The sequence below is a fragment of the Lynx rufus genome, unplaced genomic scaffold, assembly GCF_022079265.1.
Source record: "Lynx rufus isolate CCGP_SWC_20201006 ecotype Redwood Valley unplaced genomic scaffold, mLynRuf1.p SCAF_8, whole genome shotgun sequence".
Lineage (NCBI taxonomy): Eukaryota > Metazoa > Chordata > Mammalia > Carnivora > Felidae > Lynx > Lynx rufus.
In genome coordinates this window covers 79871019-79887123 of record NW_025814896.1, presented here as the reverse complement: position 1 = coordinate 79887123, position 16105 = coordinate 79871019, and the positions used below count along the sequence as shown (strand labels likewise).

At 35.0% G+C, this 16105-nt stretch overlaps 1 protein-coding gene across 1 annotated transcript in view; it reads left to right on the top strand.

The window, feature by feature from the left end:
* The window catches only part of XPO1 (exportin 1), a 44857-nt gene that overhangs the window by 25051 nt on the left and 3701 nt on the right, over positions 1-16105 (top strand). The window contains exons 5-21 of the mRNA XM_047068432.1: positions 2467-2528; positions 2740-2784; positions 4058-4239; positions 5457-5505; positions 5587-5706; positions 6848-6976; positions 7637-7795; positions 9127-9324; positions 10338-10476; positions 10668-10849; positions 10928-11084; positions 11185-11348; positions 11918-12052; positions 12398-12581; positions 12881-12987; positions 14638-14832; positions 15516-15684. Of these exons, the coding sequence (XP_046924388.1) occupies positions 2467-2528; positions 2740-2784; positions 4058-4239; positions 5457-5505; positions 5587-5706; positions 6848-6976; positions 7637-7795; positions 9127-9324; positions 10338-10476; positions 10668-10849; positions 10928-11084; positions 11185-11348; positions 11918-12052; positions 12398-12581; positions 12881-12987; positions 14638-14832; positions 15516-15684 (2376 nt within the window). The remainder of the gene's footprint in view (positions 1-2466; positions 2529-2739; positions 2785-4057; positions 4240-5456; positions 5506-5586; positions 5707-6847; positions 6977-7636; positions 7796-9126; positions 9325-10337; positions 10477-10667; positions 10850-10927; positions 11085-11184; positions 11349-11917; positions 12053-12397; positions 12582-12880; positions 12988-14637; positions 14833-15515; positions 15685-16105) is intronic.

Here is a 16105-nt window from a genome sequence, read left to right as displayed (position 1 = left end):
GACACTTTTGATGAGTTTTGATCATTTATTTATTTTGTAGAGTGTATTTCAGTTTAGGTTTGTCTTAATTCCTCGGGATTAAATGGAGGTTCCATGATTTTTTGGTAAGAATGTCGTAATGGTGTTGTATGTCCCAGGTGCCTGGGTGGCTCAGTTGGTTGGGCATCAGATGTTGGCTCAAAGCCTGGAGCCTGCTTTGGATTCTGTGGCTCCCTCTCTCTCTCTCTGTCCCTTCCACACTCATGCTGTCTCTCTCTCAAAAATAAATAAAACAATAAAAATTTTTTAAAAATAATGGTGTTGTGTCCTCAGTCCACCAAGACAGGGTATGTAATGCTAGTACATTTATTTATTATTAACATTTATTATCTGGTTATGGTGGTTCCTGCTGTTTTTTTAACAAAATTACTGGGTTTATTCCTTGAAAACGATCTTGGGATAATTGAGATCACACTGGTATCTTATTTTTTCTGAAAGGTTTTCCCATTCTTTTTTAGCATTAATTGATAGATTTTGTCTGCAGCATTTAGTATTGTGGTCTTTGCCTAGGGTAGAACTAGCTTTTAAAAATGTAAATGAAGAGTGCCTGGGTGGCTCAGTTGGTTGAGAATCCCGACTTCAGCTCAGGTCATGATCTCATGGTTTGTGGGTTCAAGCCCCGTGTCAGCTGTGCTGACAGCTCAGAGCCTGGAGCCTGGTTCAGAGTGTGTGTGTGTGTGTGTGTGTGTGTGTGTGTGTGTGTGTGTCTCAAAAATGAACAAACATTAAAAAACTTTTTTTATTAAAAAAACGTAAATGAGATAGTTTATATTAGATTGTATATAACAATTAAATTTTTGGCACTTATCAAACAGTTTTTTAAATGTCTCTTAATCTGTGAATATTGATACCATTTAACATTACATTTTCAGTTGATAAATAGCTCTCGTGTGACTTTATTGGACTAGTAGTTTTTTTACAATAAGGAAATTATTTACATAATTAGTGTATTTTAATGTTTAGTTGCTTGGAATATGAAAGAAAATGGAGGAACAAATGGAATAAATTTAATACTTCAGCACATGAAGTATTGAGATGATTTTACAATCAAATCAACATTTTACTGCCTTCATGTCAGCTGTATTTCCTGCTTAATATTATGGGTAAATTTCTTAGCAAATCCCCTCTCCCTGAGTTCCAAGTTTGTTACATAAAGCTTGGGGCAACATAGTTCCAGAAGCTCTTGAACTGTATTTCCAAAGGTCAGATAGCTGTCAAAGATGATGATCGTTTGGTACCAAAGCCTAAATTAAATGTGAGAATAGTTTTTATATGGTAGGAAATCATAATTTGTTTATTTAAGGGTCCTACCTCTCAAACCCATTGGATGTATTGATGTAGGAGCACTGTGTAATTTTAAAACTGAAGGGAACTTATAATAGATGTTCTGTAAATTTTGAATGATGTGAATTAAAATCACAGGCAAGAAGTCTTCGTTGTTTAAAGAATAGGTTGTACTATTAAGATATCCTTAAGTAAATAACATTATAAACAAAGCTTTCTCCTTAATTCTTGTGTATTGTAATGGAGGGGACAAGTTAAAATCATTTCCACCTCAGGAGCCTGGGTGGCTCAGTCGGTTAAGTATCCAACTTTTGATTTCAGCTCAGGTCACGATCTCCCAGTTGGTGAAATCAAGCCCTATGTCAGGCTCTGCACAGACAGTGAGGAGCCTGCTTTGGGATTCCCTGCCCCTCTCCTGCTCAGGTGTACTTTCCTCAAAATGAAAAGTTTCTAGGAATACCTTAATGTTACAATTAAATTTGAAAAGGGGAACAACATCTAATCTTGATTTAGAAATATTTTCAATAGGGGCGCCTGGGTGGCTCAGTCGGTTAAGCATCGGACTTCAGCTCAGGTCATGATCTCATGGTCCATGAGTTTGAGTCCGTGAGTTCGAGCCCCGCGTCAGGCTCTGTGCTGACAGCTCAGAGCCTGGAGCCTGTTTCAGATTCTGTGTCTCCCTTTCTCTCTGACCCTCCCCTGTTCATGCTCTGTCTCTCTGTGTCTCAAAAATAAATGTTAAAAATTTTTTTTCAAAAAAATATATTTTCAATAAACTTACTTAGAATGCTTTTCAGGGGTTTTGTAGTTTTAACCTTATAAAAATAAGTTTATGTTTATTTAAATAAACAACAAATTAATCCCTGGTGGGGTTTTTTTTGTAATTACATGTTGACTGATAATAGCATTAAAGAATATCTTAGAATATAATCTGTAGTTGTTAAACCTATACATGTGGTAAAGTTAACAAAAGTTAAAACTTAAAGGGTAGTACACAAAAATGATGGGCATCATTCAAAAATGTAAATATTTCTGATGGGATAGGGGTTTATTATCTGACCTTTTATCTTCCCCTTCCTCGGTTTTTTGTTACTGATGATTTATTGGCATGCTATGAAAGTGTTGAATATTTTTTTTTAATAGGAATTAAAAAATACGTTGTTGGCCTCATTATCAAGACGTCATCTGACCCAACTTGTGTAGAGGTAAGACCATTTTTGGAAATTAGTGTGAGAATTTAAAATCATTTAAATAATGAATCTTCAGCTTAAATCTACTCCTGTCACAGACATACAAACATATATGTACAATCATTTACAGTAGATCTGCATTCATTTTTTTCAGAGGAATTCCTTTGTGTTCTTACTATTTCTTATTTTAGACATTCATTTAATCTAAACTTTTTTCTTTTCTTAGAAGGAAAAGGTGTATATTGGAAAATTAAATATGATTCTTGTTCAGGTAAGCTTTTACTTGATCTACTGTTTTCCATAGAATAATTAATGCTTCAGTTAGGCTGATTACTGGAACAAAATATTCAAACCTACTTTGTCAAATAGCTAGACTAACATCTTAAAGTAATAATAGTTTTTACAATAACTATAATCTACCGTTTTTGCATTTGAAATTGTAATTTTGCTATGGTTGAAAACTTTATATACTGTAAGTTCATCACTTCTATGGCTCCAGTATGGATCAGACCCATTACAGTTTTTTCATTTGCCTGTTCCTGTGCATACTTTTTTTCCATGTCATCTGTCTCCATTTTAATTCATAAATCATTGCTTTTGAATTCAACATTCCTTAAAGCGATCTCTACACCTAGTCTGTTTTTCAAACTTATCTAATAATCTCACTTTTGAATTTTGTATTTACGTATTTTTTATAATATTGCAAAAGTTTTCCTGAGAACATTAATTGGTATGTGAGGAAAAAATACAGATTTTTCCATTTAGTAAGTGATGAAAACATTTGGGTTTTCATTAAGTTACACTTTTATCCTGGGGACTTTTTGTTGTCAGCCTATCTTTGGGATGGAGAGAAGTACAAAGAAGTTAGTTACCTCTTATAATAACAGGTACTATATGGAATATCTGGTTGGGAAAATCCTAGTATGCATAATATATAGTATAGACTTTAAAATGTAATACAGTTCATTAGACTTTGGTCAAAGATGATTCCATCCCCAATTATAATGCTGCCTTCCAAATTTATATGAGAAAATGAGCATCTCTGCCCATCATGTTTTTACTGCTTAGAGTTAGATCTTTATATCTACTAGGATAATATGTACGTGTGTATCCAGCTTGTATTGATATGCATGCGTATTAGAACCGACTAGACCAGGGTACCTGGCTGGCTCAGTTGGTGGAACACGCAAGCATGCATCTCTTGATCTTGGGGTTATGAGTTCATGCCCTACGTTAGGTGTACAAATTACTTAAAATCTTTAATTAAAATAGAAAAAGGAACCAGACTATACCAATTAGGAAAACTGAGAGGAGTCCTGGGCATTTGAAGCCAAAAACTTTATAAAGTTTTATACTTTTTCTATATATATATACTTTATCTATAAAGTTTTATACTTTTATACTTTATCTTATACTCTATCTAGTTGATTCTATAGAGGCTGGCACATTTCAAGGGGGAAAAAATGAAAAGTGGTTGTTATTCACTCTTGCTTTATCTGCCATTGAGAAGTAAAATGAAATTAACATTTCCTATCTTATTTCAGATACTGAAACAAGAATGGCCAAAACACTGGCCAACTTTTATCAGTGACATTGTTGGAGCAAGTAGGACTAGTGAAAGTCTCTGTCAGAATAATATGGTGATTCTTAAACTCTTGAGTGAAGAAGTATTTGATTTCTCTAGTGGACAAATAACTCAAGTGAAAGCTAAGCATTTAAAAGACAGGCAAGTAATTATTTTGCTTTAGAATTTAAGCTTTTCTGAAAGGATGTCCAGGAATTTGGAGGTAGATTATAAATTTTTGAGATTGTAAATATGTTAAATTACTTTTAATTGTTTTTGTGTACAAATTTAAATAGTCCTAGAGTGGACCTAATAATTCTAAATCTGGAGCCTTGAAAAATTATGTGTGATGATAAAGATAGGATGTCATACTTCATTGTCCCAGCAAAATAACTTCATACATCTCATGCAAAAGGAGTATAGGTGTGGAGTTTCTAGAAACCTTTGGGATCTGTTTTAATATGGTGACTAAATATAATTCAAGGAAATGACTTGGGTCCAAATGTCAACTGAATTGTTACCAGTCCTGTGTCCTGGGAAGCAGGCCACTTTATTTTTTCACTTAGTGATAAAAATTTGTTCTCGTCGGTAGGGCACAGCAGTATTTCACATTTATATATTCAAACTAGCTTCAGACTTCACAAGTTTGTCTTTGTTTTGGTGTATAAGCATATTTTAGGATTTAGGATACATATATATAATGCCACCCCTCTTGTTTTGCAGAGTTTTGTTTCAACTATCTTGATTTAAAAGACAGATTGATTTTGGGTGCTTGGCTGGGTCAGTCAGTAGAGCATGCGACTCTTCTTGATCTTAGGGTTGTAAGTTCACATCTCACCTTGGGTATACAGATTACTTAAATAAAATCTTAGGGGCGCCTGGGTGGCTCAGTTGGCTAAGCACCCAATTCTTTGTTTTCAGCTCAGATCATGGTTTCATGGTTCATGGGACTGAGTCCTGTGTCAGCCTCTTGTTGCTGACAGTACAGAACCTGCTTGGGATTCTCTCCCTCTCTCTCTCTCTCACTGGCCCCTCGCATTCCCTCCCCCACTCCTCAAAATAAACAATTTTTTAAAAATAAAAAAATCACTAAAAAGACCAGATGGATTGAAATTACTCACATTAGAGGAAGACAAAAATCTCCACAAAATCAAATTATGTGCTCTTTATAGTATTCTTTATGGGTAAGCTTTGAAAGAGTTATACTACATGTAGTTTTAGTAACTTTTGTAGCTTTTGATGAAGTTATTGATATTTGTGTTTAAATAGAAGTGACTCAAATTTTTAGCGACCAGATTGGTGACATTTTTAGTAATTTTCTTACTATGTAAATAATTACAGTATTTGTGTCTTCTAAACAGTTTACTTTTTTCTTTTAGCATGTGCAATGAATTCTCGCAAATTTTCCAGCTGTGTCAGTTTGTGATGGTAAGTGCTTTTGATTTCATTTTTTAAGTAACAGTTAATTATAGGAAGAGGATTATTTACCAGGTATGTTTTCATTAATAGGAAAATTCCCAAAATGCTCCACTTGTACATGCAACTTTGGAAACATTGCTCAGATTTCTTAATTGGATTCCACTGGGATATATTTTTGAGACCAAGTTAATCAGCACATTAATTTATAAGGTATAGTGAATACATTTCAGTTCTTTATCACTGTCTAGTTGGCATATGTTCATAATTTGTAATGCTCTGTGCTATAGAAAAACCATTTTGCATTTATAGGTATAACTAGTGTTATTTCTAAGATGAGGAAACTGCTCAGGAGAATTTTTCATTAGTTGCAGCTGGTAATTCTTTGAAATGGTGTCAGAAATCTTAGAAATCCATGTGAACCACTGTTTAACAGATTTGATTTGATTTTAGTTGATTGTATAGGTCACAATAAGGTAAATCAAGGGACATTTCTATAAAACAAAGTCTGGGTTTTTTCCATTTTGTTTTTTTTTTTCTAAACCAATAGTGTGTAATGCCTAGCCTATATGAGGTCTTAATAATTGTTCATCCAGAGATGACTGGGTACCAATTGGTGTATTATTTTTCCAGATGTTTTCTTGGCAGATACGATGAATAAATTTGTATGCCTAATTGAGGCCTTATTATAACTTAACATTTGAGGCTTTATAGTTCAGTTCATTGAGGTAATACTCTGTTCTAATATGTGAATTTATAATACTTGAGACATTGTATTGGTAGACAATTATATATAAAACTTATTGTCAGTTGTACTGCAGAGGAAACATTGTTAAATAATGACGCTTAATCTACTTTTCTAAATATTTATTTTGCAAAAATTTTATACATGTATCAGGGCAATAGGCATGTCTGTTATTTCTTTTTTAAGGTTTTTGGTGCTTACCAAATTGCCATCCACAAATGGTATGCCAATTTTATCACACGTTTGTTAATCCTAGGTGTGCTGCCCATCTCTTAAAATCCTAAGTAAATCCTGGGACTTTCTTAGACTATGTATAAAATATAATGTCCTTAATTAAGGCATATAATAGATTGTCGGAAAGTCACTAAGCAACTTTGTGTTTTAGATGTCTGAAGACCTATCAAAATAAAGCACAGTTTGCTCCTGAAGCTTTTACTGTCTATTGGATGTATAATGAAATTTCCTCAAAATATATGTGCAAACAAAATGTATCTATCCATTTATCTGTTTTTTTCCCTCTTATGTTCTCAATTGTTAAAACCTTTATTTTTTTAATTGTTAATAAAGTATTAATGGCCATTTAATTTTATGCTTCGTTTATTAAAATAGTTCCTGAATGTTCCAATGTTTCGAAATGTCTCTCTGAAGTGCCTCACTGAGATTGCTGGTGTAAGTGTAAGCCAATATGAGGAACAATTTGTAACATTATTTACACTGACAATGATGCAGCTAAAACAGGTAATACAACACTTAACAACAGACTAAATAATTTTAGTGCTTTGGAAAAAGTTGGGTTGAACTGCTTTGTCACAACTAATCAATCATAACAGATCTGCTACAATGTGATTGTGTATTTATTATATAAAATAAGATTAGGTAGAGGTTTTAGTGAACATTTTGAAAATTCCTTGAAATAAAGATTCTGGGAGTATCATAGTAATGTATTTAAACAGAATTTAAAAACTTGGAAACCTGAGGTTTAAGTATTAGCTTTTCTTCTGAAAACTTATGTCTCTAAACTAAAGAGATGGGCCAGTACAATCTTGATTAGGTATGTAGGAAATTATTCGGAATGTTACTCCTAATACTACATAACAGTTTGTGTTTACAATACGAATGAATTACTTGAATATTTTTGTTTCTAATAACATTAAGGAAGGAAAAGTCTGATAACGGAAAAATTGAAAAGAAATCTTATCACTTGTAGCATTTTTAAAAATCAGAAGCCAGAACACAAAAACAACTATAAAGAACCAAAGGTTTCTAGTGAAGAATAATCTATTTAAGTCTATGGTTTAATATTAGTAACAAGGAGATCAAATTTTAGGGCTTAGAAATAATGTCTTTTTGGGTTTTAAAATACAGGCTCAGACTAATGGTCCATATTTAAACTTGTAGATGCTACCTTTAAATACCAATATTCGACTTGCATACTCAAATGGAAAAGATGATGAACAGAACTTTATTCAGAATCTCAGTTTGTTTCTCTGCACCTTTCTTAAGGAACATGGTCAACTTATAGAAAAAAGGTTAAATCTCAGGGAAACACTCATGGAGGTAGGCTTTATGAAGCCTCTGGCTTCTGAAATTCTTCTCTACATAATGAAAGCTTTTTCAGAAATGCCTTTGTTCTAAAATGTCTGCCCTTTTATTAATGTCTGTACCTTTGATGTATCTTCTTACCTCTTACTCGTCAGTGCATAAAAATATGTTCTGAGTTACAAGCTGAATTTGCTTTTTTATATTCTCAATAATGCCAGATCAGTAATTTTATTATCAAAATAAAATTCCTAAAGGGTACTCAGACATTTCAAGACTATTTTTAAAGATAGTCTTTAACATTGAAGTGTGATGCATGTAACGTAAAACTGTATTTTATAGTGTACAGTTCAGTGACATTCACAGTGTTATCAACTGTCACCTTTTCTAAAACCTTTTCATCACCCACAAAGGATGACATACCTATTAAAATAATCCCTCATTCTGCTCTCCCCCCAGCTCCTTAGCAACCACGTATTTGCTCTCTGGGTTTACCTATTCTGAACCGTTCATATAAATGGGCTCATGGTTTTTGTAGTTAGCTTCTTTCACTTAGCATGTTTTTAGGGTTCATTCATCTTGCAGCCTATATATTTCATTTCTTTGTGTTTCATTCCATTATTCTTTGAATAATGTTCCATTGTATGATTATATCATATTTTGCATGTCCACTCCTGAGTAGATGGATATTTGGATTGTTTACACTTTACTATTGGTACTAAATGTCCATACCTTTTTAGGGGACTTAATTAACATATGTATTGGCTAATAACTACATAAGGTTTTTGAAGCATTCCAGGACCTGTCAGAAGACACATTTTGGGGTCCTTGGGTGGCTCAGTCAGTTAAAAGTCCTAACTCCTGATTACGGTTCATGAGATTGAGCACAGAGCCTGCTTGGGATTTTCTCTCTCTCCCTCAAAAACAAATTAATGAAACATTAATAAAAGGAAGAAGAAGGGCGCCTGCTTTGCTCAATGGGTTAAGCATCCAACTTCGTGCTTAGTTCAGGTCATGATCTGGCTTGTTGGTTGAGCCCCATGTTGGGCTCTGTGCTGACTGCGCAAAGCCTGGGGCCTGCTTAGAATTTTGTGTCTCCCTCTCTCTTTCGGCCCCTCTCCCACTTGTTCTCTGTTTCTCTCAAAAATAAACATTTAAAAAAAGGGATGAAGAAGAAAGCACAATTTGTTCCTACAGAATATCTGTAGTGTGTTAGATGAATGATGAAACAGAGTTGTGTAAAATGAAGCATGAATTTTTATTTCCTGTTAATGTAACGAGTGGAAGGCAATTTGTGGCAGGATAATAATGTCTAAGGATTATTTTGATAGTTTTGGTCTTCTTTGTAGGCCCTTCATTATATGTTGTTGGTATCAGAAGTGGAGGAAACTGAAATCTTTAAGATTTGTCTTGAGTACTGGAATCATTTAGCAGCTGAACTCTATAGAGAGAGCCCATTCTCTACATCTGCTTCTCCGTTGCTATCTGGAAGCCAACATTTTGATGTTCCTCCCAGGAGACAGCTGTATTTGCCCGTGTTATCCAAGGTAACTCAATTGGGTGGTTGATTGCTCACTCTTCCTGTTCCTTGCTGTGATTTTGAAGACTAAATGCAAATGGTGGGTTTTATTTTATTTTGGCTTTTATGATCTATCCAAATAAAAGAGTTGCAAAAATTGAATCCAACTTTTTCATGCCTGTTCAAAATTAGACCATTGAAAGGGATTGGTTTAAGAGCTTTGGTTTTTAGTAGTGTGGCCTTACGAGTATACTGCATCAGCACCACCAGTGAGTTTGTTAGAAATGCGGATTAAGAGGTGCCTGAGGGGCGCCTGGGTGGCGCAGTCGGTTAAGCGTCAGACTTCAGCCAGGTCACGATCTCGCGGTCCGTGAGTTCGAGCCCCGCGTCGGGCTCTGGGCTGATGGCTCGGAGCCTGGTGCCTGTTGCCGATTCTGTGTCTCCCTCTCTCTCTGCCCCTCCCCCGTTCATGCTCTGTCTCTCTCTGTCCCAAAAATAAATAAACGTTGAAAAAAAAAAAAATTTTATAAAAAAGAGGTGCCTGGGTGGCTCAGTGGGTTGAGCGGCCTACTTTGGCTTTGGCTCAGGCTCAGATCGTGATCTCACCTTTTGTGAATTCAAGCCCCACATCAGGTCCTGTGCTAACGGCTCGGAGCCTAGAGCCTGCTTCAGATGCTCTCTCCCCCTGTCTCTCGGCCCCTCCCCTGCTCGCACTCTGTCTGTCTCTCTCTCAAAAATAAATAAACATTAAAAGTTAAAAAAAAAAGAAATGCAAGTTAAGAGATCACTTACCAATCTACTGAATCAATCTCTAGATGAGACACAGGAAACTTAACAGTAGATGTTTATTCATGATAAATAACATTAGAAAACTTACTGTAGAATTCTATTTTCTAAATGTCTATATTTTATATTTTGAGAACAATTTTGGGAGGTATGTTGGTCTAAGTATAAAGTGCTTATTCTTAATTTTTTTTCCTATGCTGGATGTGGCTGATTTCATAGAGGTATAACAGGTTTTTCTTTGTATTTGTTGAATAGGTCCGTTTATTAATGGTTAGTCGTATGGCTAAACCAGAGGAAGTATTGGTTGTAGAAAATGATCAGGGAGAAGTTGTAAGAGAATTCATGAAGGATACAGATTCCATTAATTTGTATAAGAATATGAGAGAAACATTAGGTAAGTTAATAAATGCTGTCAATTTAATCTTCATCTTTGGAATTCTCTTGGGGTGAAAATACTAGGAAATGTATAGTTTTCTGAATTTGTCAACAACCATCTTTATTGATGTGCTGTTATTTCTTAGTTAATATTTCTATTCATAGAGTTTTGCTATTTGACGTTCTGGAACCTTTTCCCTTCCTTTATAGTTTATCTCACTCACCTGGATTATGTAGATACAGAAAGAATAATGACTGAGAAGCTTCACAATCAAGTGAATGGTACAGAGTGGTCATGGAAAAATTTGAATACATTGTGTTGGGCAATAGGCTCCATTAGTGGAGCAATGCATGAAGAGGATGAAAAACGATTTCTTGTTACTGTTATAAAGGTATGCAAGTGGTAGCAACTGGAACCTTTAGGTCACTGTATTTTATTCTAAATGACTGAAATTTCTCTTGTTTTGCAGGATCTATTAGGATTATGTGAACAGAAAAGAGGCAAAGATAATAAAGCTATTATCGCGTCAAATATCATGTACATAGTAGGTCAATATCCAAGATTTTTAAGAGCTCACTGGAAATTTCTGAAGACTGTAGTTAACAAGTTGTTTGAATTCATGCATGGTAAATCCTCTTTAATATATATTACTTAGTTATTCTATGCTTCTTGAACAAAAACATTTTTTCTTGAAAATCTTATGATAAATGTTTTTGTTTTGTTTAGAGACCCATGACGGAGTCCAAGATATGGCTTGTGATACTTTCATTAAAATAGCTCAAAAATGCCGCAGGCATTTTGTTCAGGTTCAGGTTGGAGAAGTAATGCCATTTATTGATGAAATTTTGAACAATATCAACACCATAATTTGTGATCTTCAGCCTCAACAGGTATGTAGAGCTCTGAGTATATCTCTCTTAGAAAATGACTACTGTTTTAATCGGAATGCATTTAATGGGAATAGAGAGTTCCATACATCACTCAGGACCCATCATAAGTACACGTGTTAATCCTCCTCCCTATTTCACCTATCCCTCCACCCACCTCTCTGTTGGAGTGGTTAAATGTTCATAATGAGACAAAAATTTAACCAGAAGTTTGTTAGGCTATTTGTCTACCTGATGCAAGTTATTTCTCACACTCATAAAATGAGTTCCACTACAAACATGAATTGCTTTCCTTATGATGCATTAAAGTAAAATATCTGGGGGCGCATGAGTGGCTCATCTGGTTAAGCATCTGACTCTAGATTTCTGCTCAGGTCATGATCTTTGTGGTTCATGGCTTCGAGCCCCATGTCAGTGTCTGTGCTGACAGAGTAACCTGCTTGAGGTTTTCTCTCTCTGCCCCTCCCCTTCTCCCGTGCATGTGCTCTCTCTGTCTCAGTCTCCTCCCTGCCTCCCCCGCAAATAAATGAACTTTTTTTTTTCTTAAGTAAAATGCCTGCCTTTTTACATAGGTCCATACATTTTATGAAGCTGTGGGGTACATGATTGGTGCACAAACAGACCAAACAGTGCAAGAACATTTAATAGAAAAATATATGCTACTTCCTAATCAGGTTTGGGATAGCATAATCCAGCAGGCAACCAAAGTAAGTTTTACTACTTTTTTTCAAAGTTCTAACGGAATGCAAGACATGTTATTTACAAAAAGTAATTCAGTACCTTGGATGTGTATTCGTTATCCATGAATGGTTTCTGCATTTTTGCACATTAAAAAGAATTACACTATAACCTTACTCTGTTTTGATGGTTTAGTGGGACACTTTCTATTCTTACTTGTAGACATAGGCAATAAAGATTTTTGTATTTGTTTTACTCTCAGATTATAAATGTGCGGGTGGTTTGGAGTAAGGTGTAGGTAGTGTTTTTTCCTTTAGTAATTACAAAGGTAAATTTCATGTGATAAATGAAATTTTGTTACTTGTCCTTCACAGAATGTGGATATACTTAAAGATCCTGAAACAGTCAAGCAGCTCGGTAGCATATTGAAAACAAATGTTAGAGCCTGCAAAGCTGTCGGACACCCCTTTGTAATTCAGCTTGGGAGAATTTATTTAGATATGCTTAATGTATACAAGTGCCTCAGTGAAAATATTTCAGCAGCTATCCAAGCTAATGGTACGTGATTCTGAACTTTTGTGGAGTGGTGTATGACAAGTCAGTTCTTTAAACATTCATTTCTCACAGATTTAATTTAACTCTCCCAATGTCCCACATGACCCCAGACAATTATTTTTAACCAGTTGAATTCCCTTTCCCTTGTAAAATTAGTCTAATTTTGTTTTCCCGGTACATTTATTTCTGTGCCTCTGTCTTTAAGTTTTTGTGTGGTAAATGGGAGCTAATAGTGTCTGAAACAAACTACTGATGTAGAATTTTAGTTGTCAAGTTGGATTCCACTGGATTGTATTTTTTAGGTGAGATGGTTACAAAGCAACCGTTGATTAGAAGTATGCGAACTGTAAAAAGGGAAACTTTAAAGTTAATATCTGGTTGGGTGAGCCGGTCCAATGATCCACAGATGGTAAGTGAAATGTTACACTTTTTGTTTAAGTGGATGTTGTATTTTCCTATATATGCATATTGCCCAATTAAAGGTAATTTCGATGCACATATTGGGGGGGATTATTTTAGTGTCCTGTTTTTTTAGTCCTCAAATACTTTAAAATATTAGTTAATATATACCATGTTCCTAAGAAATTGCTCTTAGTGGGGGACAGTGGTGATATGTAACAAGGTAGCTCAAGCCATTTCATTTTTCTACGGATAGGGTAAAATTTTTTGTGTTCTTTTGGGATTTTTCAGAGCAATTTACAAAGCTGTCATTAGTTTGCCTCTGCAGTGAGAGTAAGCGCTTTCCCAGTTAGAGGGATTAAAAATCTCTTCTTTTAGGTTTTTTGTTTTGTTTATTTATTTATTTTGAGAGAGAGTATGTGCGTGCAGGGAAGGGACAGAGAGAGAATCCCAAGCAGGCTCCACACTGTGAACGCAGAGCTGGACTTGGTGCTCAAGAACAAGACCATGACCTGAGCCGAGATCAAGGGTTGCATGCTTAACCAACTCTGCTACCCAGGTTCCCCACTTCTTTTGGTTTTAATTGGTTCTCAGAAATTAAACCAGGGTCTATATGCCTCAACTTGGGAAAAAGTTCATTTTTTTTTTAAATGTGTATTCTTTATTTATTCTACCATTTCATTCTCTTTCCTTGGAACATTGCAAAAAATCCTTTTCTGTTCATCATTGCTACATGGAAACACTGGTTGACACATGTGCTGTTTACTTTCATAATGTTGAAATTTCAGTGTTGTTCCTTAACATATTTTCAGGAAATTTGTTCAGAAAACTGCAGTTCTCACGATAAAGTACTGAAAAACACACTGAAGATTCAGTTTGTGGGAAAAGAATTATTACAGTGTTGAGAGTAATATGAGAAACCAGTTCTGGTCTAAGAACAAGTGGCTTATTGGAAAAATAATGTGCTTATTCTTAAATTTTTACTAGATCTGTTTTGTATGGTAGGACACTACTAACACTGGTAATCTTCAGTTACAAGAAACATTGCTTGTATTTAATGTCCATGTCTTAGTAAAGAAACTATTAAAAGCATGTAAGTTACACCTTAAGATCCTGTTTATTCAGACTCATGGAAACCCATGGTCTTTCTGGTACAGTTCCAATTCCTTTTACAAGTGTAAGGGATGGTTATTATTTTTGTTCATTAAGATACTTACCAGTTAGTATTCATTAAGTTAAAAAAAAATCATTGAATGGGTGTCTATTTTTTATTATATATGAGCCTGCACGGTTTTTACAGATACTATGCATTGATGAAACTGATAGTATTGGTTAGGAGGAATTTTCTTTCCATTTAGCTAAGTTATCTCACATAGAATCCTGGTCCTATCATAGTAACATGGAGCCACTTGCTTGATACGGGGCTGCAGTTGCCTTGGTAATAACAAACTTGTACTCTACAATAGGTTGTTGGCTCTTCCCAGCCTATTACAATTTCTTGGTTTCTTTTGCTAAAAAAAGTTTTAGTCTCCAAAACCAAATTAAATTGTGCAGTTTTCCAGTCTTAAGCAGATACTTAACTTAAATGTCAGTACAACACCCATCTAACTATATTAGTTAGCAAATACACATAGAACACAACTTTTTTTTTTTTTAACAGGTAGCCGAAAATTTTGTTCCTCCTCTATTGGATGCAGTTCTCATTGATTATCAGAGAAATGTCCCAGCTGCTAGAGAACCAGAAGTGCTTAGTACTATGGCTATTATTGTCAATAAGTTAGGAGGACATATAACAGCTGAAATACCTCAAATATTTGATGCTGTTTTTGAATGCACATTGAATATGATAAATAAGGTATGTGGTTTACCTTACAGTTGTAATGAGGAATTTTGCAGTATGTATCCTTGCAATTCTTGAAAGCATAAATGATACTTATGAGAATAGTAGAAGTTTTAAAATCTGGAGTTAAATATTTGAACTTGCAGACAAAAGAAATACTTTTTAAAAATTTTTTCTGTTAAAAGAGATCTTAACAGCCAAATAGGGGTAAATTTGATAGGCTGTATGTAACATTCAAATAGCAGCTAGCATTTATGCTTATAAGAAATGGGAAAATATATTAAGCAAGAAGGAAAAATGTAGATGTAAGTCTGAATTTACACAGTAGGTAAAATTTCAAATCTCTATTAGCAGTCTCAAAGTCCCTATCATAAAGTGGTAGGAATACTCGGAGTTACTAGAAAATGTGATGTTCTTTATGTGGGTTTTTTTGTTTTGTTTACTTTGAGAGAGAGAGCATGCACATGCTAGCTAGCATGGGAGGGGCAGACAGGTAGAGGGACAAAGAGAATCCCAAGCCAGCCCTGCACTGTCAGGGTGGAGCCTGACACCTGAGATCTGAGTTGGACGTTTAACTGACTAAACCACCAGGGGGCCCCTAACAACTCCAAACTTTTGTAATAAATTAGTGTTTACTTCTTCTGTCTTATTTAACATAATTAAGGCATTGAAACTTTGTTCTCACCATTTATTTCTAGGACTTTGAGGAGTATCCTGAACACAGAACAAACTTCTTCTTGCTACTTCAGGCTGTCAATTCTCATTGTTTCCCAGCATTTCTGGCTATACCACCTGCACAATTTAAACTTGTTTTGGACTCCATTATTTGGGCTTTCAAACACACTATGAGGAATGTTGCAGATACAGGTAAATACATAGAAATTAGGTCCTTTTATTCATTTGCCCTACCAATACATAACCTATAGACTCTTACAGGTAGGGCTGTATTTGTAGCTAGGTAGCTAGCACTTGTTATCAGGGATTTGTTTGAGTGCATCAGTTGTATATATAGGTTTAAGAAAGTCCTAAAAGCAGTTTAATTATCTCTTCCATAGTGAGTCCATAGGCAGGATTGAATTATGGGGAAATGGGCATAAAATTCAAAGTAGAGGAACCTCTCTTATCCACTGTTTGTTTCCTTTTCCCTCATATGCTTTGCCTCTGTGCCACTAAGGGTCAAAATAAGGATAAACCACGACATCTTCAGCAGGAAATTTGCATCTCCTCGAGATGTCGTGGTTTATCCTACTTATTTTTATTTTAGAGAGGGGGTGCAAATTGAGGAGAG